This window comes from Talpa occidentalis, unplaced genomic scaffold (assembly GCF_014898055.3).
Source record: "Talpa occidentalis isolate TD23 unplaced genomic scaffold, MPIMG_talOcc4v2.1 talOcc4.11, whole genome shotgun sequence".
In the NCBI taxonomy this organism is placed as follows: domain Eukaryota; kingdom Metazoa; phylum Chordata; class Mammalia; order Eulipotyphla; family Talpidae; genus Talpa; species Talpa occidentalis.
Genome location: NW_023601104.1, coordinates 76518535 through 76542118, shown reverse-complemented (window position 1 = coordinate 76542118; position 23584 = coordinate 76518535). Strand labels below are relative to the sequence as shown.

Here is a 23584-nt window from a genome sequence, read left to right as displayed (position 1 = left end):
TGTTATTTTTTTGTTTTGGGCTAAAAGCAAGAGGCGGCCCATGTTCCACTGCTGACACAGTCAAGGCTTTCAACTTAATTCACACTATCCTGCCTTTGAATAGCTGTAACTCTTCAATATGATGTGTTGGAGAACAACTAACTGTACAGCAGTTAACAGCTAAAACTTTAGAGTCAGACAGACCTGATTTAAATCATGCAAGCTTTGGACAGTTAACTTCCTGGTTTTCAGTTTTTTTATCTATCAGGTGGACATATTATCTCCTAGGATAATTGCATGAAAGAAATAAGATAATACATATAAAGATCTGAGGATAGTGCATTTAATAAATGCTAACTATTAACATTATTGCATCTGTATTTTAATGTGTACAATATTATCTCTTTCACTAATCACACAAAAAATACATGAAAGTGCTTTGAAAATTTTAAAGCATCATATAAATGAAAGGTGTCATTGGTCATAATCTCAGATGAGTATTTCTCAACTCTTCCATCTCCTTGAAGACTGGAACTACATCCTTTCTTCCACAGCAGATTGCACAACGACAGGCAAACAACCAGCCCTCAGTAAGTGTTTCTTATTTGACTGAAGCAACATGGTGTAGCGCAAAGAACGTAGATATCAGGAGACCAGGCTGAGATGAAATTCGTTTAAGGCAGGAGAGCCAGTCTGCGGTCATAATTTATTCATTCAACAAATATTTGTTGAACACAATCTATGAGCTAGATATTGAGTCCAGATAATTTCATCAAAAAGAATCTGTACAAGTTCCCACAAAGCAAGTCCCTGGGCAGTCTCCACAATCCCAGCCTACTCTAAACGCACAGAGACAGCAGCCCACTTTGCCTACCACTGGACAAACGGCCCTTTGCTTTGGGGGAAGCCCCACCCCGCCTGGCTGCAAGTAGCTCCAACTAAGAGTTGGGGGAGGGGATAAGAGTGAGGGAGTGAGCGGCTTCCAACAGAATTGACAGGAACTGGCTGCCTGTTAATTTATTTTTATTTACACTTAATTAGTCCACAGTTCAACCCCCCATCTATACAATACCCTTTCACCTAGATGTCTACATCTCTCCCTCCCCCCATCACCAGCGTGGTCCACCTCTGCCCTTCTATAAATATGTCACAGCCGCCCGCTGGGTGGGCGTGTGGGAGAATGGTATGTGTGTCACCATAGGGCGCTGAGAGTGGGCCTCAATGGCATGTGAATCCTGGCAGAGTTTCAGATCCCTGAAGGGGAGAGAAGAAAGCACAAGCCAAGACAACAAGTGAGGAAGGGAGGCGGGGGCTGAGGTTACTGGGGCTGGGGGGAATCCAGTGCACAAATTCATAATTCCTGTGTTGGTGTAACAAATGCTTCTGGTGTTTGTCTCATCCCTGGACTTGTCACCATTGCCTTGAAATGCTCTGGTCTGTCTGTCAGAGGGTGTGCAGGGGTTCAGTCTGTGGGCTCCTTGCCTGCCGCCCTTGGGACGGTACACTTGTCAGGCTCTGTGTCTGTTGGAAGCATTGGCCAAAGTCAGAGCCACCACGACATTCAGGGCCCAAGAGTGTCCTCTCCAGTGTTGCTGCAGGTACTTCTTGGCGGCAGACCTTCTGAGAAGAGGATGTCTCTATAGCGGGTCCACCTGCCAGATTCCAGATTTGCACCTCTCCTTTTCACACTGGGAGTAGACAAAGAGTTGAGGGGCAATAGGTGAAGAGGGGGGCCAGAAGAAGTGGGGAGGAAGGAAAAAGCCCTGGTGGGCTCTCCAACAGGGGTGCCTGGAAATCCCAGGTCGGGTGTGGGTGCAGCTCTCGGAGGTGCTGTAGTTACATGGCTTCCTTCTCTCTCTGGGAGCACCTGCTGAGTTTCATCTCCGTCAGCTGGATATACCGGATCACGTTGGTGTCTGTGAGGAGAGAGACATACCTTAGGGAACAGCTGGTGAGGGGACCAGTTGGGTCTCCATAGAGTCAGGCAAAAGCTGTGCCTGTGGATCTTGGACAGGCCAGACTCTCAGCCAAGGATTCTTCTGCTGATCAATGGTGGCTGAGAGGGCAACCAGCATGTCCACTTCCTGACCCAGCCCTAGACAGATGGACAGGTCACTCTGACCCAGGGGACAGATGGGAAGGACAGGAGCAGGGATTTCTCCCTTCTGTGTAGCAGCCTATCTCAGTAGTATGAACTCATGTGGGGTTTAACTTTAGGAAAGTTACCAACTTCTCTCGAGCTTTGTGCAAAAAACAGTCCCCATTTTTGAAGGCCTATTTTGAAGGCCTTCACATTCCCCTATTTTGAAAGCCCTTTTTAACCTTCATTATCTCATTTAATCCTCATGACACCCCCCAAGGTATGTGTCATCAACCTCACTGTGACAAAAGGGGAAAACTGGGCCTTGAAGAAATTAAGATACCAAGGAGACACACAGTAAATGGTGTGTCTGATTCCAAACCTTGTCTCTCTTGGGGATCATAATACCTTCCTCATAAAAGTATTGTGAGAACCAATATCCATAAGATCAATAAATATCAGTTGCATGTAATTTTTATCAAAGAGCTTAAATTGACTTTGTTTCACTGGTGGGTCTTATAAGTAGGGTCGGCAGCCATCTCATCACAAACTGGGGGATTTCCCCCAATTCCAGTCCTTAAATAGTTGGCAGGGCCTGCCATGGAATAGCTGGTTAGTTGTACACACACCAGAATATACACCAGGGGCTGCCTGGGATGTTTCCTTCTAGAAGTAGAAATGAATGCTGTGAAATACTCCTGCTTCCTTCTAGCCAGCATCCAGAACAGTGCTGGCATATAGAAGATGCTCCAGAAAATTCTGTTGAAACAGTTTATTTCTTAGTCTTCAAGTTGCTTACAGTATAGTTAGGGGAACATGATTTATATACAGAAAACAGAAGAACAAAGACAAAAATAAAGACATTTACGTTCTTAAAAAAATTAAAAAAGACACATTTGCATATTTATAAGTTGATACTAAAGTTCTTAAAGACTTCTTAGAAGGAGAAATGCATTAAAAAAAGATCAGGTATATAAGCAAAAGGGACAACCTGAAGTCAAAGTCATCATTTAAATATGACTTCTTCAGAGAGGTTCTTCCTGACCATCTGGTCTAAAAGAGCACCCTCTTTTACTCTTGTTTATTTTCTTCATAGCACTTACCACTACTAAATATTACATTATCTATTGGTCCATTTGTTCACTGTCCATCTCCCTCCATTATATCATAAACTCCTTGAAGGGAACAACCTTCCTTTGTTTGCTGTTATTTTGTTCACTGCTATGCACTTGGAAGTTTCGGGCTGCTGTACCTGCTCAGTAACTCTGTGAAATGAATGTATGGCTGAGCTTGTGGCTAGGAGTTTAAGTGAATGGCACAGAGAACACATACACTAAAGCAGAGTATCCGGCTCAAGAAGTCAGAGCATGCTTCCTGCAAGATGCTGGACTTAGCACCAAAATGATCCATTTATTTTCTGTATTGCCACCTAGAATGTGGGCTACTCACAAGTAGGGATGAAGTCTTTCATGTATATCCCTGAGTCCCAGCACAAATACTAGCACACAGGATTCACTGTTTTTATTGGGTCAGTGAAGAGACCTGGAGTCTGGTTTGGAATAGACAAAGGAGTCCATGTTTGGCATTCTTGTATTTGAGGAGAACTGGTGCCAGGAAAGGAGTGGACTAGGGTGCTTTTGTCCTTCCAGGTCCTTGCACAGACCCGGGCCCTACTTTGACATGTCTTCCCCTGCCTTCCCCTGCCAGCCACAAAAGCTGCTGACTGCAAAGAAGAGGCCCCAAAGAGCTGCCAAAGGAGGCTCCCGGTAAGAAAACAGCAATTTCTGTCTTACCTGTTGGTTGTCGGGTCCTCGCTTCTTTCAGGTAGTAGAGTGCTTTGTCATAGTCTCCAAGGTGGTAGAAGGCCACACCAGACCTGTAAAGGGCTTTGAAGTTCTCCCCTTCCTTCTTCAGGACTTTGAGGCAATACTCTTTGACTCGCTCATAGTTTACCAGCTCAGCCTGGAGGAGGCAGGCTATAATACAAGGGGAAATGAAGGGAAAATGCCATCAACCAGTGTCTCACTTTAGTTCTTTCTCCCTGTCCAAAGATGGTTCAGGAATATTGTGCTTTAGTGCCATGGAGTTTGTCATCAAATAATCCTGGTTCTAGGACTCAGTTTCATCAACAACAAGCTGTGTGACACTGAGCAAGTACTAGCCTTGTATTATGGGTTGAGTTGTGTCTCTAAAAAAAAGGTATGTTGGAGTCCTAACCTCCAGTACCTCAGAATATGACCTTATTTGCAAATAGGGTCTTAACAAATGTCTTCAGGTTAGAAAGGGATTGTTAGAATGGGTTCTAATCTAATACCATTGGTGGCATTATAAAATGAGTCCTATAGCCTGAATGTTTGAGTTCCTCCAAATTCCTATGTTGAAACCTGATGCCCAAGGTAATGGTATTTGGAGGTAGGAACTTTGGGAGGGGACTAGGCATGAGGGTGGAACCCTCATGATTGGGATTATTAAAGAGACCCTTGGCAGCCCCTTTACACCTTCTGCTATGTGAGGACACTGGGAGCAGACAGTCTCCTATGGCCCAGGAAGTGGGCATTCATCAGACACCGAAAATGCTGGTGGTGGTGTGCTTCCCAGTCTCTGGAACTATGAGGAATAAGTGGTTGTCTGAGTACCTACTCCATGATGCTTTGCTATAATGAACTAAGTGAACTAAGCTAGAGAAAGACACACACTGAGGAAGATGATGTGCAGAGATAACAGGGAGAAGGCAGCCATCTTTAATTCTGGGATGCCTGAGGCAAACAGACGGTAGGAGAGAAGCATGAAACAAATTCTCCCTCACAGTAGAAACCAACCCTACTAATACCTTGATCTTGGACTCATATCTTCCAGAACTATGAGAGAATAAATTTCTATTTTTTTTAAAGATTTATTTATTTATACAAGAACTGGGGTAAAGGCCAGATGTGCGGGAGGGTGAGAGGACTCACCAGAGACAGAGTGGGGAACAGAACAGACAGACTGACGAAATACACTGCTGAGGGGAGCAGCAGGTGAGACAGGAGAAGTCTGCCATGCCAGGTGGGATTCTCGCAGGCTGGCCAGGATAGAACCCGCGCTGCAGAGGCTGCGGACAGCCCCACAGTGCGGCACTCAACCGCCTGCTCCACCAAGGAGGAGATCGCCAAATTTCTATTATTTAAGTCACTAGTATGTTAGATTTTTGTTATGGCTGCCTAGAAATAAGCTACAAGAGGAAATAACCATTAACATTATCATTAACATTAACAATAACCAATAACATTAAATGTGACTGATCTTTGTCAAGGGCTTACCTTGTACCCAATGCTTGTCTCATTGCTTTACATTTGTTACCTGATATAATCCTTGGAACACTATAGTGTAGATCCCGTTATTATTCCCATTTTACAGATGGGAAAGCTGAGGCCCAGAGAGGTAATTTCCCAAGTTCACACTATATGAAAGAGTCAAGGCTGAGATATAAATCAAAGTTGTCTGGCCACCCCACAGAATGGGAGAAAATATTTGCATACCATACATCTGACAAGGGACTGACATCAAAGATCTACAAAGAGCTCATACAACTCAACAAAAAGAAAACAAACAGCCCAATCAAAAAATGGGCAGAAGAGCTAAATAGGAACTTACACAAAATAGATGCATTGATGGTCAACAAGCCCATCTTATCGCTTATCAAGGAAATACAAATCAAAACAACGAGATGCCACCTCACACCTGTGAGAAAGGCTCCTATTAAAAGAAACAGAAACAACAAGAGCCAGTGAGGATGTGGAGAAAAGGGAACTCTCTTACATTGTTGGTAGGAATGTAGGCTGGTCCAGCCCCACATGGAAAGCTGTGTGGAGGTTCCTCAAAACACTAAAAATGGATCTGCCATATGATCCAGCAATTCTTCTCCCAGGTATCTATCCAAAGAACACAAAAACACTAATCTGAAAGGCAATTTGCACTCCTGATTATTGCAGCACTATTTACAATAGCCAAGTATGGAAACAACTGAAGTGCTCAAAAACAGATGAATGGATCAAGAAAATGTGGGAATACTACTCAGCAATTAAAAAAAAGAGAAACTCATCTTTTGCAGCAACATGAATGGAGATGGATGGGCTTACGCTCAGTGAAGTAAGTCAGAAGGAAGAAGACAAATACTGGATGGTGTCTAATACCTGAAATACAGAGAAACCGAAAAAGGGTCAACAAAGACAAACTATAAAACCAATCCTTGAAAACTGATCACAGATCTGAGGCATTCAAGAGAACAGGGGGAGAAGAAGGGAGAGGAGACGGGGTGAGAGTTGTGGGGAGAAAGCACAATAGACCATGGTGGAGGAGAGCTACGGTGCTTTAGTGGAGGGAGAGCTACGGTGTACACGCCTAAGGGTAGAAATCCTATATTATCAAAATATTAACAATGTAAATAATGTACTTCACTACATCATTACATGCTCAATGATGTAACGAATGGTATAAACATTAATTTAAAAAACTTAATTAATAAAAAAAAAAGTTGTCTGGCTCCAGAGACCAAGTCTTCTTTATTAAGCTGTTGTGGGGATTATATAAAATAATGGCCATAGAGTACTTACTACAGGGCTTTGTACATGGTAGGTATCCAAAGTGTTATTTAATATTATTACAGTTCTATACCCCTGTCACCCCAGCAATGACAACTGCCTCTTTCTTCAAATTCTCTTCTATACATGTTTGTCTCTGCTGTTTCTGGGAGCAGGGAATCTTCTGATGGGCTAGTGACCAGCCTCATAAAGGGCACACCTCTGGACACAGGATGGCCCGGGCCAGAGGAGGCTCAGGTTGGCAGGTGCCTGTGGTGGAAACGCCTTCTTATTCAAAGTCAGCCACCTCTCAGAAAATCATCTCCCCTGGACGCTTCTCTCACTGGCTCTTAGTCACAGGGCTAGGACCAGGTGGAGGAAGCTGCTAGAGCCCTGGAGAGCAAGCACCTCCTGTAATTCTGTGCCCTAGCTGCTTCGCTTGTCCCCCTCACCCCAGGCCTGCAGAGCTGCCTGGAGTGACTAGGAGTAGGTGATGTTATACACATTGGAGGGATTACCAAAATAAAAAGAGGGAAGAAAGGTACCTGCTTACTTCAAAGCAAAAATCCCAGAGACTTGGGAGGCAAACTGAGACCTGGCCGGGGTGGGGAGTATGCTGAATCTACTCTATCGCGTCCAGCCTGTTCCCCCTGTCTCCCAACACACACACTGGCAGAACTGTCACTGGGGTAGAGGCAAGTCACTCATCTTAATCTTCAGGGGGTCTAACTTCAGCTGTTTCGATCCCATAAATAGCTTCCCAGGTAACAGAATGGCTGAGCACCTGCTTCCTTTTTTAAAATAAGTTTTTGTAGGAGTAACATTGGTTTATAACATTATCTGGGGTTCAGGTGGACGGCATTATAATCTGACAAATGTATATACTCCATCTGATCGCCATGAAAAGTCTCGTTTCCTTCAGCGACCATATAATTAAGCCCCTTTACTTGTTTCACCCACCCCCAGGCCCTCGTCCCCTCTACTAACCACCAATGTGCTCTCTGTATATGAGTGTAAGTTTTGTTTTGGTTGTTCATTTCCTTTATTTCTTTATATTCCTCATGAGTGAAATCACTGGATATTTTGTCTTTATCCTTCTGACTAATTTCACTTAACATAATACACTCTAGTCCATTCACATTGTCATAAATAGCAAGAGTCCATCTTTTCTCATAACTGAGAGTACCATTCCAGTGTGTGTGTGTGTGTGTGTGTGTGTACACCACACCTTCTTTATCCATCTACCCACTGATGTGCACTTTGGTTATTCCATGTCTTTGCTACTAAACTTTATAAGAGATCAGACTTTTTTGGTGGGCATTTTGGACAAAAGAGTCAACATCCTTTTGCAGACTGAGAGGGAGCTGAACCACACACAGTTTCTTAAGTTGAAGGTGTGAAAAGCAGGAAGTGGAAGGGAATCAGCCCAGATCTAGAAACTGACCCATCAGGTTTCACTGGTTACTGGGCAGAAAGCCAAGCAAATGGACAGAAGCAGCAAACTGCTGACCCCAGGGGTGTGGGCAGCTGTGGTTCTCAGAGAACCTGGTCCACTGAGCACAGCCCTCCTTCCTTCACCCCTCACCTCAGCCCCAGGCTTTGGAGTATCCTGGGGTGCTCACACAACTCTGTGGACTGGGAGGGGTTTCTGTGTGTGAACTTCACTGGCCGCTCCCTGTGTGGGACTCAGCTCCAACACCTGCTCCCAGAGCTACAGGATTTCCTGTCTGCTCTTTCCACATGCCCCCAACCCCCACCGTGTGTCCTCTCTGCCAGGCTGAGCAGCCTTCTTCCTATCCGGCCCTCCATCTTCAATCAGGCACTTCTGCTTGCTGACCGGAGCAGTCTAGGAAAAGACCTTTGCATACAATTGCAAACGCCCCATTCTGACCCCAATCCTTCCCCTCAAAAAGTGTCTCTGGTTCATAGTTTTTTTGTTGATTTTGATTTTCACTTTCTTATAGTTATTCAAAGTTTTCTAGATTCCTGCCCATCCGGTATTTTTCTTTTTCTTTTTGGCTTATTTCGCTGAGCATGATCCCTTCCAGTGCCATCCATGTTGCTGCAAATTGCATGTGTTTATCTTTTTTGAATGCTGAGTAATATTCCATGGTATATATGTACCACATCTTCTTGATCCAGTCATCTGGGCATCCAAAGCTTAGCTATTGTAAACAGTGCTGCATAGTGCAGGTGCATGTTTCTGTGTCCTTTGGGTAAATACCTAGGAGTGGAATTGCTGGATCATATGGAAGCTCTATGTTTAGTAGGTCCAGAAATCTCCACACAGCTCTCCATAGTGGTTGGACCAGTTTGCACTCCCACCAACAGTGCACAAGAGTTAAAGGACCTTTGTTTATTTTTAAAGTTTTCAATTGTCTAAGATGCAGAACTAGGGGTAGTACAGAGAAAAGAAGCCTGAAACCAAAACGTCACCTCCTCCCCCTGAAGACAAAAGGACCAACAGCAGTCAATTTCTGTGACTCATTCACGAAAATGTTTCAGATTCCTGTGCAGAGCAGTGGGAATTGTGATGCCTGGATGTGGCCCAGGGCGTGGAGCCCACAGGTGTTCAGAGCAGGCCTCGGGGATGTGCCGCTTTAGCCAATGGATATTGCCAGTTCAAATCAATGGAGACGCTGCAGGCTCATGAGATACTTTCATTGCGCCCTAAACTACCTAGAAGGATGCAAATTGGGGGTGTCTTATCCAGAATTAGGGTTACTACCAGAAACAACATTTATCTGAATATAGCAGGGCAGGCATCTAACAACAGAGCACCTGCCCTGTCTTCTCATCATGTGAGATCCCTCCCTCTCTCCATGAAGTCCCAGCCCTTTATCCTGTCCCTAGTTCAGGCTATACACTTCATTTTACATTTCCTTTCTTGGACCCCTCCTGCCTATGCAGTCTGCCTTTGGGTATAAAATTAATTTTTTTTTTCTCATACTAATCTGATGTTAATTTGATCAGTTGACCAGTAGGAGGAGACCCCAGAGGAGTAGAGGGAAACTTCCCCTTCTCCCTAACAAGCCCCTCTTGGCTCTAGATGTGTAGCCGGGGAACAGGGAGTTATCACAGGTCCAAATGGTCTTCATCCTAAAAGGCTGGGCTGAGATAGGGAACTGAGATAAGAAGCCAGGGGTGCCAGGCCAGAGTCCCTATTGGGGAGGGTAGGGGAAGGGTAAGAGAGCAATGCTGTCCTCAGCCCCACCTACAGGCGACTGCTGGCCATCTCTGTAGTCTGATGGGGAAGCTATTTGGGGCACATATAACAAGCCATGGGATAGGTAAGATAGGATGTCTGTAGACACACCTTCAAGGTGAGGAAGTTAAGAAGGAGCAGTTGACCAGCAGTCTGCTGATTGGCTTTCCCTGGCCCGATACCAACTCCCCCAGGCCCTGGGGGCTGCAGTGGACTATCCCACCGGCCTTTCTTCCTCTCAGTTGTTAATCTCTTACCCAATGTCAGAGGTAGGACTCAGTATACATGCATGTACAATATCCTTTCAATTTTATAGCAACTCTATGAACTGGGTTCTATTTTTATTCTTCTTTCACAGATGATGAAACCTAGTTTTAGGGAAATTAAGTAACCCACTAAGGGTCATTCAAGCAGGAGGTAGTAGAGTGATGATATCCATCCACTTCTGCCAGGCTCCCAAGCCTGCTCCTGACCTTGGGTGTCTGGAGTGGCTGCATGTGAAGCCCTTGGAAGTACCCATCACCCATGTAAACTACCATCCTGTGTTCCTGAGTTAAAAAGCAATGCCTAGCTGTACTGGGCACTGGGATCAGTTGATGATGAACCAAACATTCCACTCCATCCTGGAACGGATGGGCTGGCAGGGAAGGCAGACTTAGATCATCTCAAATACTCCTGTGTACCAAGTACAGTGAAGGAGAAGGGAAGAATGGGTGGGGGGAGGGGCTCTCGGCCAACATAAAGTATTACGAGAGGGCTTCTTGGAAGGAGTGGTATTTAAGTTGGGGTCCAAAGACGAGTGTTTCTAAACCTCAGCACTACAAAGATTTTAGGCTGGATACTGTTTTTGTCATGGGGTTGCCCTGTGCATTGTAGGATGTTTAGCATTCCCTTATTTCTACTAGATGCCAGTTGTGACAACCAAGGAAAAAAATGTCTGCAATTATCTTCTGGAAGGTAAAACCATGCATTTCAAAATAACTGATTTAGACAGATTAGATGGAAATTTTTATAGACAGAGGAGTTGGGGTAGCGGGAGAGATGGAGGAAGGCAAGGGGAGGTGGAGAGAGGGAGGGATGAGGGAAGGGAGGAGAAAAGAGAGAGAGAGAGAGAGAGAGAGAGAGAGGAATGTATTATCTGAGAAGCTTTGGGAAACCATTCCTGACAGGAGTAGAAAGGCAAAAGACAAAGGTGAAAGGGATCATGCTCAGCGAAATAAGCCAGAAAGAAAAAGGAAAATACCGGATGGTCTCACTCATAGCAGGAATCTAGAAAACTTAAATAAGGGACCAGGAAAATGAATAACTAGAAGAAAGTGAAAATCAAAATCAACAAAAAACTATGAACCAGAGACACTCTATGGAGGGTGGGGGGCGGGGAGGGGAGGGATTGGGGTCAAAATAAGGGGGTTGCAATTTTATGGGGAATATAAAAATAAAATTTATTTAAAAAAAAAAAGCAAGATGAAACCAGGACACAAAGACCCTCTGGTCCATTTTGAAGATCTGGGACTTTATTCTTGAGGCTAGAACGCATTTGGGTGGTGAAATGATGGTGACTAGGTTGACTCAAGTGCACACAGAAAGGCAGGAGAAAGGGATCAATTTAAATGGTATTCAGGGGACCCCTGAAATATTCTCCCTCTGCTATTACATTCATGTGGTTAGAACCCTTCCGTGGCAGGGGGTTGGGGGAGCGTCTTAGATTGTCATTTAGGATTCAATGAAGTTGGACTCGATGATTCGGGAGTGTCTTCCATGGTGTTGTAACCTGGTCTCTGTTTGAATTAAAGTTTATGCTACAGTGTCTATGCTCTGCTATGAAATGCATGGGTCATTATTTTAGCATACTGGGTTAGGAATCAGGAGCGCTGTAGTCTAGCCCACCCTTTGCCACTATCAACATTATGAAAGCCACTTTCCCTTTAAGGCCTCAGTTTCCTATCTGTAAAATGAAGGACCTGCACTTCATTGAATAATCTCTACCACCCATTTTGTTCTAACAGCCTATAAATATGAATGTTCACCACTTAATAGAAGAAGGATGTTGTTTCTCTGCTTCCTTTTCAAAAGGAATGCCATTCTCTCTCTGCGTTATGGCAACACACCTTCTGTTGGGGATGATGGCCAGGACTGGTAGGGCAGTGGCCAAAAGCGTTTCTGAAAGACAACCTTCCCATTCTGCGGAGTTTTGTTTTGTTTGGGCCTAGAGATCGGACTCTGTTCTGATGTGGTGCTCCCAAGCAAAGCTCTGGGGGCGGATTTTCCCTGACTGCCACTGTCAGTCTCAGCAGAGGCGGCTGTGGACTTGGGGAGGCAGGTCTTAATCTGGATGGAAAGGAAGCTCATTCCTGTCCGGAGTCTTGGCTCTAGTCCTTATTTGTACTCAAAGACACAGTCATTTGGTGCAGAAGGGGTGCAGGGTGGGGAGACACATCCACAGTGGACACGGGAAGATGGACCTGGCCTCCCGGCCAACTGTATCTGGAAGCCCTTTAAAAAAAATGTTTTTAACCTCCTGGTGCCCGGATCTTCTGACAAGTTAGAATAAATGCTGCAGCCTGAAATCAGCCAAGCTGTGGAGAATTAAGACAAACAGCTATTCATGCTTGGGAAGAAGTGCTAGAAGAGAAACACCCTTCCCTGAGCTTAATATGCTGACCTGGGCGACACACAAGAGAAAAGTAAAACAGGGGGAGAAGAATTAAGGCTGCAAATCCTTAACCACCCCTCCCAGGTGGCGAGTCCTCATTCACTGCCAACCTTGGATGGCGGGGATATGATTTTATGAAAAGAGCTGGCAGACTTCCACAAATGGACCTGCAGCAGGAAAATCCTAAGGGAATCAGCACCTTAAAGAACCCCATTGCACACTCACGCACTTGGAAAATCTTAAGTATGGTTTTCCTAAAGAACCACACACGAGACCTCAGGCTAAAACATGTCAGGTTCTCCTGGCTCTGGCACCTGTTTTGTTTTTGTTTTTCCTGGTGCAAGCAGGGCATACTGACTGCCCGGGCAAAATGCCACTCACTGGCATGAGATGAAGGGAAACTGGATGCAAGGAGGAAGAACAAGTTCATGTAGCTGTTGGTTTTCTTCTTACGCTGATTTACTATAGTTTGCCCTGACCTGATGGACGGAAGGAAAGCATGACCCCTCTGGGGCCAGGAGCAAGGAGGAGGCGCCCACTCTGTGGGGTTGAATTATGTTCCGCTCTCCACAAAGGTATGTTGGAGTGCTCATCCTCAGAACTTCCAGAACACGATCCTATTTGGAGAAAGATATCTTAATTTTTTTCTGTATTGAGTTAGCATTGTGTATATGATTTATATAATTTAGGGGACTAGGTTCACAGCTCCTCAGATGTGTGATATGACACCAATGCTACCGCAAAAGCTGGAGAGAATTGTGTCAAATGAGGTCATTAGGATGGATCCTAGTTCAAAATGATGGTGACCTTATAAAAAGGGCAAGTTTGGATGCAGAGCCAGACACATAGGAAAGACAATGTGAAGAGATGGGAAAATAACTAGCTACAAGCCAATGAATGCCCAAGGCCATTAGAAGGTAGGAGTGAAGCTTGAAACAGATTCTCCTTCGATAGCTCTCAGAAGGAACCAACACTGTCATCCCTGAGATCGGGGCCTCCTGTCCTCCAGAACTGTAAGACAACACATTTCTGTTATTTTAAGCCCCCCAGTCATGGTCCTTTATATGGCAGCCTTAGGAAACGAACACACTTTACTACTGTGTAATAGTATATTAGAGAAGAGGAAGGAGCTTGGATCTGGACAGAGGTGACATTCAGAATAGTTAACAATTGGGGTAGGTCACAGCCACCCTGGATAGCCTATAGTGTAATCCCAGTTCTAGGGAGTCCTGGCTTTATCTGGAGATACAGTCCTGGGCTGGAATCCAACCTCCCCCTCTTACTAGGCAGGCCCTTGAGCATGTTACTTACTTGCCCTGACCCTTCTTCTTATGCATTAAATGAAGATAATAACAGCTATTTTGTGGCAACTCCTTGGATGATAAAAATGAGACATTGAATGTATTCTTCATGCCTCACACAGTGTTGAATACAAAACCTGATGCCCCTAAATGCTAGTTCTTTAGAAAGCCATTTACCAAATACGGTTTGTCCAGCAACATGTATATTAATCAGAGAAAAGGTCTATTTTGAGTTCTATTCATTCTATATGATACATACACAAAGTTAAGCTTAATTTAAAGTACAATTTCAAGAAGAGGTCAGATTATATTTTGGAGAGATGCTCAGGGGGTCTTTTATAGAGGAGCAATAGGGATGTAGCAATAGGGATGTAGTGCAGTGATGGGAATTTTTTTTAGATTGATTTATTTATGCATACAAGAACTAGGGTACAGGCCAGAGGTGCAAGGGGTGAGAGGATTCACCAGAAACAGAGTGGGGAGCAGAACAGGTGAACTGACTGAAAATACACTGCTGAGGGGAACAGCAGGTGAGCCAGGAGAGGTCTGCTGTGCCATGTGGGTCACCTCCCTGGCAGGGGATCAAACTCATGCTGCAGAGGCTGCAGATAGCTTCATAGTGCTACGCTTAACCCCTTGTGCCACCAGGGAGGCCCCAGGGATGGGAATTTCTATCAACGATGTTCACATTCAGGATGGCAATGACCTACCCAATTTTACCTTTCCATGAAAATGTTGACTTTCTCTTTTACATACACAAATGCTTGCATTCAGAGTTCTAAAAACAAATCTTTTTAGCGCTCATTCTTGTTTTATAGTCTTGGATGTACACATACTCAAACTTGTTTCCCAAACCCAGGCTGGATGCTTGGTTTTACTTGCCAGTTTTCCTTTCAAAAAAGGTATATTTTCCCTTTTGGGGGGTGGAATGTGGGTATATGCAGAAAACATTACAAAAGCAGCCTTGCAGCCTAAAAAGGAGACTTGTAGGAAAAAATAGGGTGGAGTTCTTGGCTTATTTTTTTCTCAAAAATTAGACATCCTCTAGTCTACAGCTAGTTCCAGCTCAACCCCTCCACACAGCAAAATGCAAACCTAATGCTGTCTGCTGCCTGCTGTCAGCACCTTCCTGTACCATGAATGGATGGATGGCTCTCACAAAACCTGCCTGTCAGCTTTATGGATGGACTGGGGGATGCACCAAAAGTTACTGGGTTCCTCTGGACTCCTAGTAATTCAGGAGAGCTAGGAACTCTAACTACCATTGGTGGTAGGACAAGGAATAGGCCAAGTGCCTGATTCTCAAGGCCATGAAAAAGTCTATGAAGGAAGAGGGAATATTTTTAGCAGAGGCATTGCTGGCCAGTGTCAGTGTCTCTAAGCTAGATGATTCAAGTCACTGTCCCCAGCGCTGATACTCACTCGTTTGTCTTTGGGTTAAGACACTTTACCTCTCAGGGCCTCAGTGGTAAAAATGAAAGAAATTAGAGCTGCTCTCTGCTTTTTCCTCGAAGGTTTGTTGGTAGGTTGAAAAAAGTCAGTGTTTCCCAATTGCCAGAGTTTGACAACTGACAAGAATCCCACAGACAAGTGTTTCCGTTAAAGTTTATTTAACAATAAGATTCTATACCCTATACCTGGAGATGTAGATTCCAAAGGATTACGGATTATGGTTGAGTCCAGAAATTCATATAATAGGTCCCTATGGGTGCCGCCAGGTCAGCCTCCTCACCTACAAAGCAGGTGCTTCACAGTCTGGTATTTTTATCTTTCTCAAGGACCATCCAGTTTTTTAAACCATTGAGAGTCCAGAATGGCCATGGGTTGCTCAAGGATTACCCACAAGGCAAACAGGTCCTAGATGGTCAAGTCCCAGAGCTGGGGCATCTGCACATGTGGGCAAACAATTGTTCGCAGATAATGGTATCAACTTCGGACATTTTGAGGTTTTCTCTTCTCACTGGAGAAGTGGGGCCCAAGCTGGGGAAATGAGGAAATGGGACAGAAGGCTGAGATGCTCTATGACAAGCACAGAGAATCTAGCCCCATGCCTGAGGGCAGCACCCAGCCATCCTCCCAGACGGTAGTAAGAGCAAGCAGGTCACTTTTATTAAGTATGGATGGGACAGGCACTGTTCTAATTAGTCAAATCTTATCGACAACTTATGAGGTAGGTTCTAATATTTTGTTCACTTTCCAGAAGGCAAAACTGAGACCCAAGGGGTTCAGTCACTTGCCCAAGGTGGCAAAATTAATAAGGATCAGGGGCAGGATTTGAGCTTAAACCATCTGGCACCAGAGATCGTGCATTCACCATGACATGCACTGCCCCTCCTGGGATGCTCCGCTGCCTATAACCAAGTCCAGCTCCTGTCCTCCACTAGACAGCACTCAGGCATGAGTTCTGCTTCCTGTGAAGCTTAAGTGGGAGACACTGATGGCACCCACTGTGCTCACTGTATACGTATACTTCTCATCTGGAAGCTCCCTATATAAATCTCCAGGACCTTCTGCCCTACTTGTTTCTCTGCATTCAAAGAGTAAAACAAACACAAACCAAAAGCAGAATTTCCACCAAGGCTTTTCCTAAAGTTCTAAAACCACAAGCATTTCCAATTTCTTTGAAAGCCTACTGTTAGCCTAATTGGGCTGACATGACACATTGCTGGTTTCTTCCTGAAACACCTCTATTTTAGCTAGTGCTTGTAAAACTAATTCCTATATGGTACTTTTAATTGAAATTTTTATTAAAATAATTATAGCGTCACACACAGTTGTAAAAAAAAGAATACAGAGCAATCCCCTGTATCCTTTACCCAGTTTTCTCTTCCCCATGGTAACATCTTGTAAAAAACAATATATTGACACAGATACAGCCCACAGATCTTATTCAGATTTTCCTAACCTTTTTCACTTGTACTCACTTGTGTATGTGTCTCTGTGTGGTTAGAGAGACATTCCATTTAATCACATACGTGACATCCTCCGTCTACCCTCCAAAGTTGAGTTACACAACAGTTCTGTCATCACCAGGATACTTCTTGTTGCCCTTTTATAACCACATCTATGAGCCTCCTGTCTCTCACTTCCTCTTTGAACCCTGATCTGTCCACCATTTCTAAAATGTTGTCATTTCAGTGTTATATAAATGGGATTAAATGGTATGAACTCTTTTGTAATTGGCTTTTATTCACTCAGCACAAACCCCTTAAGATGAAATCAACTTGTTGTGTGTATCATGAGTTCATTCCTTTTTCTTGCTGAGTAGTAGTCCATGGTATGGATGTACCAGTTTGGTTAACCATTTATCTACTGAAGGACATCTGGGTGGTTTCCAGCTTTTGGTTAGTATTAAGTGGCTATGAACAATATATATAACTATCATTTAATAGTTAATGATAGATATATATAACTATCATTTAATCTAGGATAAATGCCTCTGAGTATAATTTCTGGCTCATGAGGGAAAACATTCAGTTTCTCATCATTAACTATAATGTTAGCATTAGTGTTTTTGCAGAATCTCTTTATCAAGATCATATAATTTCCCTCTATTTCTAATTTGCTAACCGATGATTATTTTTCTAATACCTGTGAATTATAGCACATCCCTGATTAATAGTGATACTTTCACCTAATGCGTTGGTCAGTCTTTTTCTAGTGAGGTCAGACCTAAAGGTACAATCATCAGATGCACCCTTTAGTTTTATGACTACATACCCAGATCATGCACATAATTGCAGTTATAAAACATGTCTTCCTTGTCCTTCCAGACAAGCATCTGTAGGGTTATCTTTACATCCCCACACAGCAAAACCACATCATAGAGGTTTGCACATGTTGCATACTCAATAACTAGCAATACCTACTATTGTTTAGTGTTTTACAACTCACTTGACCTTCTCAGTGACTCTTGGAAATAGGTATTATTAGCCCTGCTGCCAGAAGCTGTGGGCTGGGTAAGGTCAGTGACTTGGTGAGGCGATCATTCAGCTTGAAGGGAAGAGTCGGGACTGTTTATGGCAAGTGCCAAGTCGGTTCCATTCCAGCAGGTCTGCTTGTCAAGCATGGACAACTGTACTCACTAGCCTCTCCAGGTCTTTTCCAAGTCTAAGGCACTGAGAAGGTATGATAAAAGGATGTTGAGGCCCTGTGGTGCAGCGGGTTGAACACAGCACTGTGAAGCTGTCTGCAGCCTCTGCAGCACAGGTTCGATTCCTGGCCGGCTGGGAGATTCCCACATGGTGTGGCAGACCTCTCCTGTCTCGCCCTCTGCTCCCCTCAGCAGTGTTTTCGGTCGTCTGTCTGTTCTGCTCCTCACTCTGTCTCTGGTGAATTCTCTCACCCTCCCACACTTCTGACTGTTCCCAGTGCTTGTTTAAATAAATAAATAAATCCTTAAAAAAAAAAAAAAAAAGATGTTGGCTGGTCCAGGGAGTTAGCACCCTACACAGCGCAGTGTGTTTGCTCGCACCACACTTGCCCTGCTGCTGCCAGATCAAGTTCTCCCACTCATGCTGCTGCTCCCATTCCCAAGAATCATTTGAGTTTATCTAGAGGCTAAATCTCCTATGATCCCACTCACATTAATTTGTGACCTTCTATTTTTCCAATCTATCCCATGCCCTCACTCGATTTAAACAAATAAGCATTGCCAGGTGTGTCTTTGGTTTTCTTTGATTTAGCAACACTACTTTTGAGATCTTTTCATCATGACCATTCTGCTCTTTGTTTTCCCACCCTTCAAATTCTTTACAAAGATGCATGAACAAGGACTGCTGTATCCCTCTCACTGTGCACAATACACAGCAGATGCTCTTAGTAAACTTAGTCATCGCAGCCTGTGCCTGGGGCTTGGTGAAGAAAATGGAGAGCATTCACAAGATACTGATAACTTCAAAGGCTTTGTTGGAAGCCTTAGTTGTCAAAGTGGCAGGCAGAAGAGCTATTGTGAAAAAACCATCTAAAAGTCATATAACTCAGGCTTATGTTGACAGTCCTTTAAGGATACTAGAATCTACTCAGGGCAGTAGTGATGCCAAAGTCCAAGGTGAGTTCAGTCTTGGTTGCTGTCATGTGCCACTCTATGGGGAAGGCACAGACCTGGATGCTACAACAGTATATTTTCAAGTTACCCCATACCTGACCCCTATTTCTCATTCTTGACCTCACTTCCATATATATACAGAGAGGAGAGAGTGGAAGAAAGCAGGTAGGATGGGCTATTATTTATTGGATTTTTCATTAACACCCCTTTCTTGGTTTGAAATGGGACTTTGGAGGCGCCAACTGGGTCATTGGAATGTGATGATGAGTTTGTACTCAAAAATATGCAAAAGAATTCCACCGCCAATATTATATTTGCCTTATTGGCTCAAGCCAAGGATACATGTCATACCCATTGGCAGGAGCTTTGAACCAGAAGGAGGGGACATCTCAGAAGCCAAAATTCCATTCTGTTCTCTTTTTGTTCACTTTAAAGAATGTCACTTCTCCACCATCTATGGTCACTTCTCCACTACCTCTCTGTAACCCCAACAATGTCTCCCCTGTTGCTACTGCCTCTCCCATCATCCTTCCATGATGCTATGTAAACATCATGTCCTTCAGTATGTTTGAAGTTAACGAGCACACTCGCAGCAGAAGGAGCACTTTGCAGCCTCTCTGTGGGAGCACTGTGTGTTGGAAATAACCAACCAGTGGTTAAATAAATAATGGGACCCTGCTGCAGTGGAAACTTACACAGACATTAAAATCATGCTATAGAAAAATAGTTAATGACACTGAAGAATGTTTCCAATGGAAAATACTGGTGGAAAAAATGAAGGTTGTAAAATGTGAACAGTACAATTTGAATTTTGTGAAATACAAATGAGTATGTATATGAGCATGAATAATTCTTAATAGCAGGTATCAGAATCCCTCCTAGGGTAGAAATTATCTTTTTTTTTTTTCCCAAATACCCTTATCAACACCTTAGGTAGGGAAGGTGACGCTTAGAGATCAGTAGGAGGCAAATTCCATAGGTGAAGATGACCAACTGCTCTGCATAGGAAATGACAGGAGTTTGAGACAGAGGGAAGGTGCCTAAATAGTGAGAGGCTAGAGGGGAAAAGTCTGAGGAACCTGGTAGATAGTGGGAACCTGCCCTACCCTTTCTCCCCCCAAAAAAGGCCAATGGCCGATAAGAAATTCCTGGTAGTTTGATGGCCAAATGATTATTAGGAAAAGAATTTCTAATATTCATTCTTTAAAAGCAATGCTTTCAATATCCTGGAGCCTTCAGTATAATCTGTCTGACTCTACAGCCTGATGTGGTGGCCTGTGAGATGCAAAAGGGAGGAAGCAGCAAGGGGAAGTAGAAGCACCTACGAGGTGGCACCCAGAGAGTCCTGTGTGGGCAGAGGCAATGAAAGGAGACCAGGGCTTCCAGGAAGTCGCCCTATAACAGAGACATTTCCATAACCGGGGAGGTGCCATGTTCCCGGCCCCACTTAACGATGGGTGGAACTGAGTGGCCAGGTGAAGCTGTGTGACAGGGAAGGCAGGTGGGCTCTGAGACAGAGAGAGGAGAGACATGTGGAGACGAAGTGCATTCTTGCTTGTCAGCTTTGGAATTGCAACAGGAACTTGAAGAAGACAAGGGAGGGAGAGACATGTAGAGACACTTAGAAGAGACCCGTGTGGGTGAGAGACCTGTGGGGAGGCTGACAATGGCAGCTGTTACCTTCATTTGTTCTCTGAGTTTGTTTCTTTTATCCCAGGCTTACCTGCCCCTTGTGCCCCTTTTCTATAATTTCCTACCTGAAGCTGCCTTAGACTTATGGCAAGCTTTTGGGACTCAGTGGCACCACTTTGGGCCAACCCTGTTTGGCTGAGCATTTACCCATGAGGGGATGGGTAACTTTGGGTGTCTTACTGGAAAACTAGTATCCTTTCTTCTCTCTCTATGCACACTAGTCCTTTTAAAGTTTTTTTATACTAAGAATATGTTTTGTATTTGTGTGTATGGATGGCTGGACCCCATTAAAGCATGCAGGCTTGGGGGTCTCAGGGTATCCCACAGTCTGCCCCCTAACAGGCCCAGTACATACAAGACTGATCCCTTCATTCCTAAATAAACCGGAGAAAGATAGACCTTGAAGAGGCCTGGTTGGTGTCTAGTCTTGAAAACATGTTGATAGATGATTTTCTCCATCGTGTGGACATCATAGAGTGTAAGTACACAAACCTAGATGATAAAACTCACTACACACCTAGGCCACAGTCTATGAGGTCCATGTTGATGGAAACGTGGTTAAGTGACACATCACTGTAGACACAGAAAAAAAAAAACTGGAAGGAAATGAACTCAAAATACAGAGGCGTCGGCATCTTGGGGCAATGAGTGACAAGTGACATTTACTTTTTTCTTTGTAATTTCCTTTGTTTTCAATCCATTACAATTATGATATTCTACTTTTGTAATTAGAAAGCTTTTAAAAATCACCTTTGACAATAGGATAGTGATCCCTTCCAAGAAAGCAGGAGGGGCACTCGGGAGGAGACGCGCAGAAAAGGCTTCTGAAGGGTTCCTAACCAGAAAGCACTGCCTGTTCTTGGGGCACAGCCATGGGGCGACCGGGGGTCGTGAGAGGTGAGAGGACGCTGAGCATTTTGGTAGAGGGGCAGCTATCACAGGAGACTTCAAGGAGAGCCCAAGGACACAGCTGCTAGTGTACTCTGTGTCAGGACACCTGAGCAAGCAGGGACTTTCCCTAAGTGACACCAGGAAGGAAGCTTAGAATGCTGGAAGCAGCACAAGGCAGAGGAAGGCAGGCCCAGCAGGCACAGGTTCCAGCCTCATAGCCCTTCAGGAACTTCTCCCTCACAGGCCGGCCTTCCTCTGCTTCTCCTCCCAGGGGTTAGCTTTCTTGCTGGTTAAGCTCCCCTAGGGAACCCAACTGATCACAGCAGTAGCCTCTCTTCCTGTCAGATCCTTATTGTCTGCTCTAGAACTCCGATCTGGTCTGACCTGTGAGAGGTACCCCCCAGAAGTGGTCTCCCTCCTGGCCAGGTTCTCTCCTGCTTGTTCAGTTCAATGAAAGGATCAAGAGAATCCTGGGGCAGAGTATGGGAAGTGGTAGAGAGCAGACTTGGTCACACAGAGTGCTCTCTCTGGCCAGAGACATGTCTGCCTACAACCAGACAGATGTGTATCCTGAGAAGCTGGAAGTAGGCACAGACCATGTGACGCAAGGGCCTCTGGTTCAGGTGCCCCTTAAAGGAAGCCTGTGGGTTGCTTGTTCCTGAGCCTCCCAGGATTCCAGGGAGGAACCACACCAAAGGCTGCTGGGTCACACCCCATTCATGACCCCTGCTCCAGTCACTTGGGGAGATGAGACCATGTCCCTGGCTCCTCTTTTGCCCCCCAGTTTGCTCACTCGCTTCTCATATTCTCTCACGGCTTCCTTTGCTGAGTTCCTCTTTCTTCCCTTCTTGAATACTTTCCTAAATTAATGCTGAAGGAGTGAGACTGACATATGACCACTGTTTGTTAAGCATCTGCCATGTGCCAGGCACCGTGTTAGGCATGTGTGCGTCATTTAATTTTAACGACATTCACAATACCAGATGGAGCACATTATTACTCCCATTCTGCAATGGAGTTAGAAGCTCAAAGGGCTTGAGATTTGCCCAAGGTTAATGGAGGAGTCAATGGGGAAGGCAAGATGCAAACCCAGGTCTCTTCTGCGAAGTAAAGTTCTTTTCCACTAGGTCACATTGCTCCTTACATTTTCTGGGGTCTCAGTCCACTGACTGTGTTCCTCCATTTTCTCTCTCTTCACTCCAACCTCATTAATATACACAGGGATATAGCCCTTTTCCCAGCATAGATATCAGGGAAGAGTATATATAAACAAGTTCCCAAAGACCCAGTGGCTTCTAGAACCTGGGGGTGCAGGTTCATTTGAGGAAGGTGGGCAATTGGGTCAGAATCACATCCTGAAATGCTTGGATCTGGCTCAGACTCCTCAGGGCTTTCCAGCCTTGGGCCAAGGGTGGCAAGTCCTGAGACACTAATAACTTAGCCAAGAACTGTTCCCTGAAACTCCTGGCTCTGCCAGACTGTTTCTTAAAAGGTTTTTTTCTTTGCCACAGGACTTTCTGGCCTGATGAAGCCAGTATTACCAGGCTTCAGATGGCAAATGATTGCCTGCTGAGAACAGAAGTTTGAATTTTAGAATAATCTGGGAAGTTATAGCAGTAATAGGTAATATCTAGTGCCATCAGTTTATAGTCTAGGACCTAGATAATATTTTAGGTTTGCAACCCCTACCCTCAATTCTCTAGAACTCTGTCTGACTCTATCATCCTATCCTGGGAGCCTGCGACATCCCTTGTATGATTCCTGTTCCCTCCCACCCCCCAATTTGCAAGGGTTGTTTTGGAAATTTTAGTTGAGATTTTTTCATGATAATTTGTCAGCACATACCAGTAAACTGAAATAAAGGAGAGCTTCTTCCCCTTTTCATTCCCCAAATCTGGCTAATCTCAGAGTGAGAGGCCAAGGGAGAAAGAGGGCCAAAGGGCCTTCAAAATCCTAGACAGCTCAACATTTCTGAAAGGAGACTTGGAGGGCCTCAGACTCAACCCCCACTGTATTTCTAGGAAAACTAAGGCTCAGAGTGAGGTGACTTGTCCAAGGTCACACAGCAAATTAAGCGGAATCTGGGCTAGAACCCTGGTCTCACCATCCCCATGCTACATTATATTTAGATTTGGGCTGTGAGGAGCCATGGCAGGGGTTCAGTAAAGATTTGATGA

At 44.6% G+C, this 23584-nt stretch overlaps 1 protein-coding gene across 1 annotated transcript in view; it reads right to left on the bottom strand.

The window, feature by feature from the left end:
* Window positions 1–312: 312 nt before the first annotated feature.
* TTC9 (tetratricopeptide repeat domain 9) overlaps window positions 313–23584 on the bottom strand; it is a 34997-nt gene continuing 11725 nt past the window's right edge. The window contains 2 exon segments of the mRNA XM_037503609.1: window positions 313–1895; window positions 3853–4035. Of these exon segments, the coding sequence (XP_037359506.1) occupies window positions 1816–1895; window positions 3853–4035 (263 nt within the window). The 3' untranslated portion in view covers window positions 313–1815.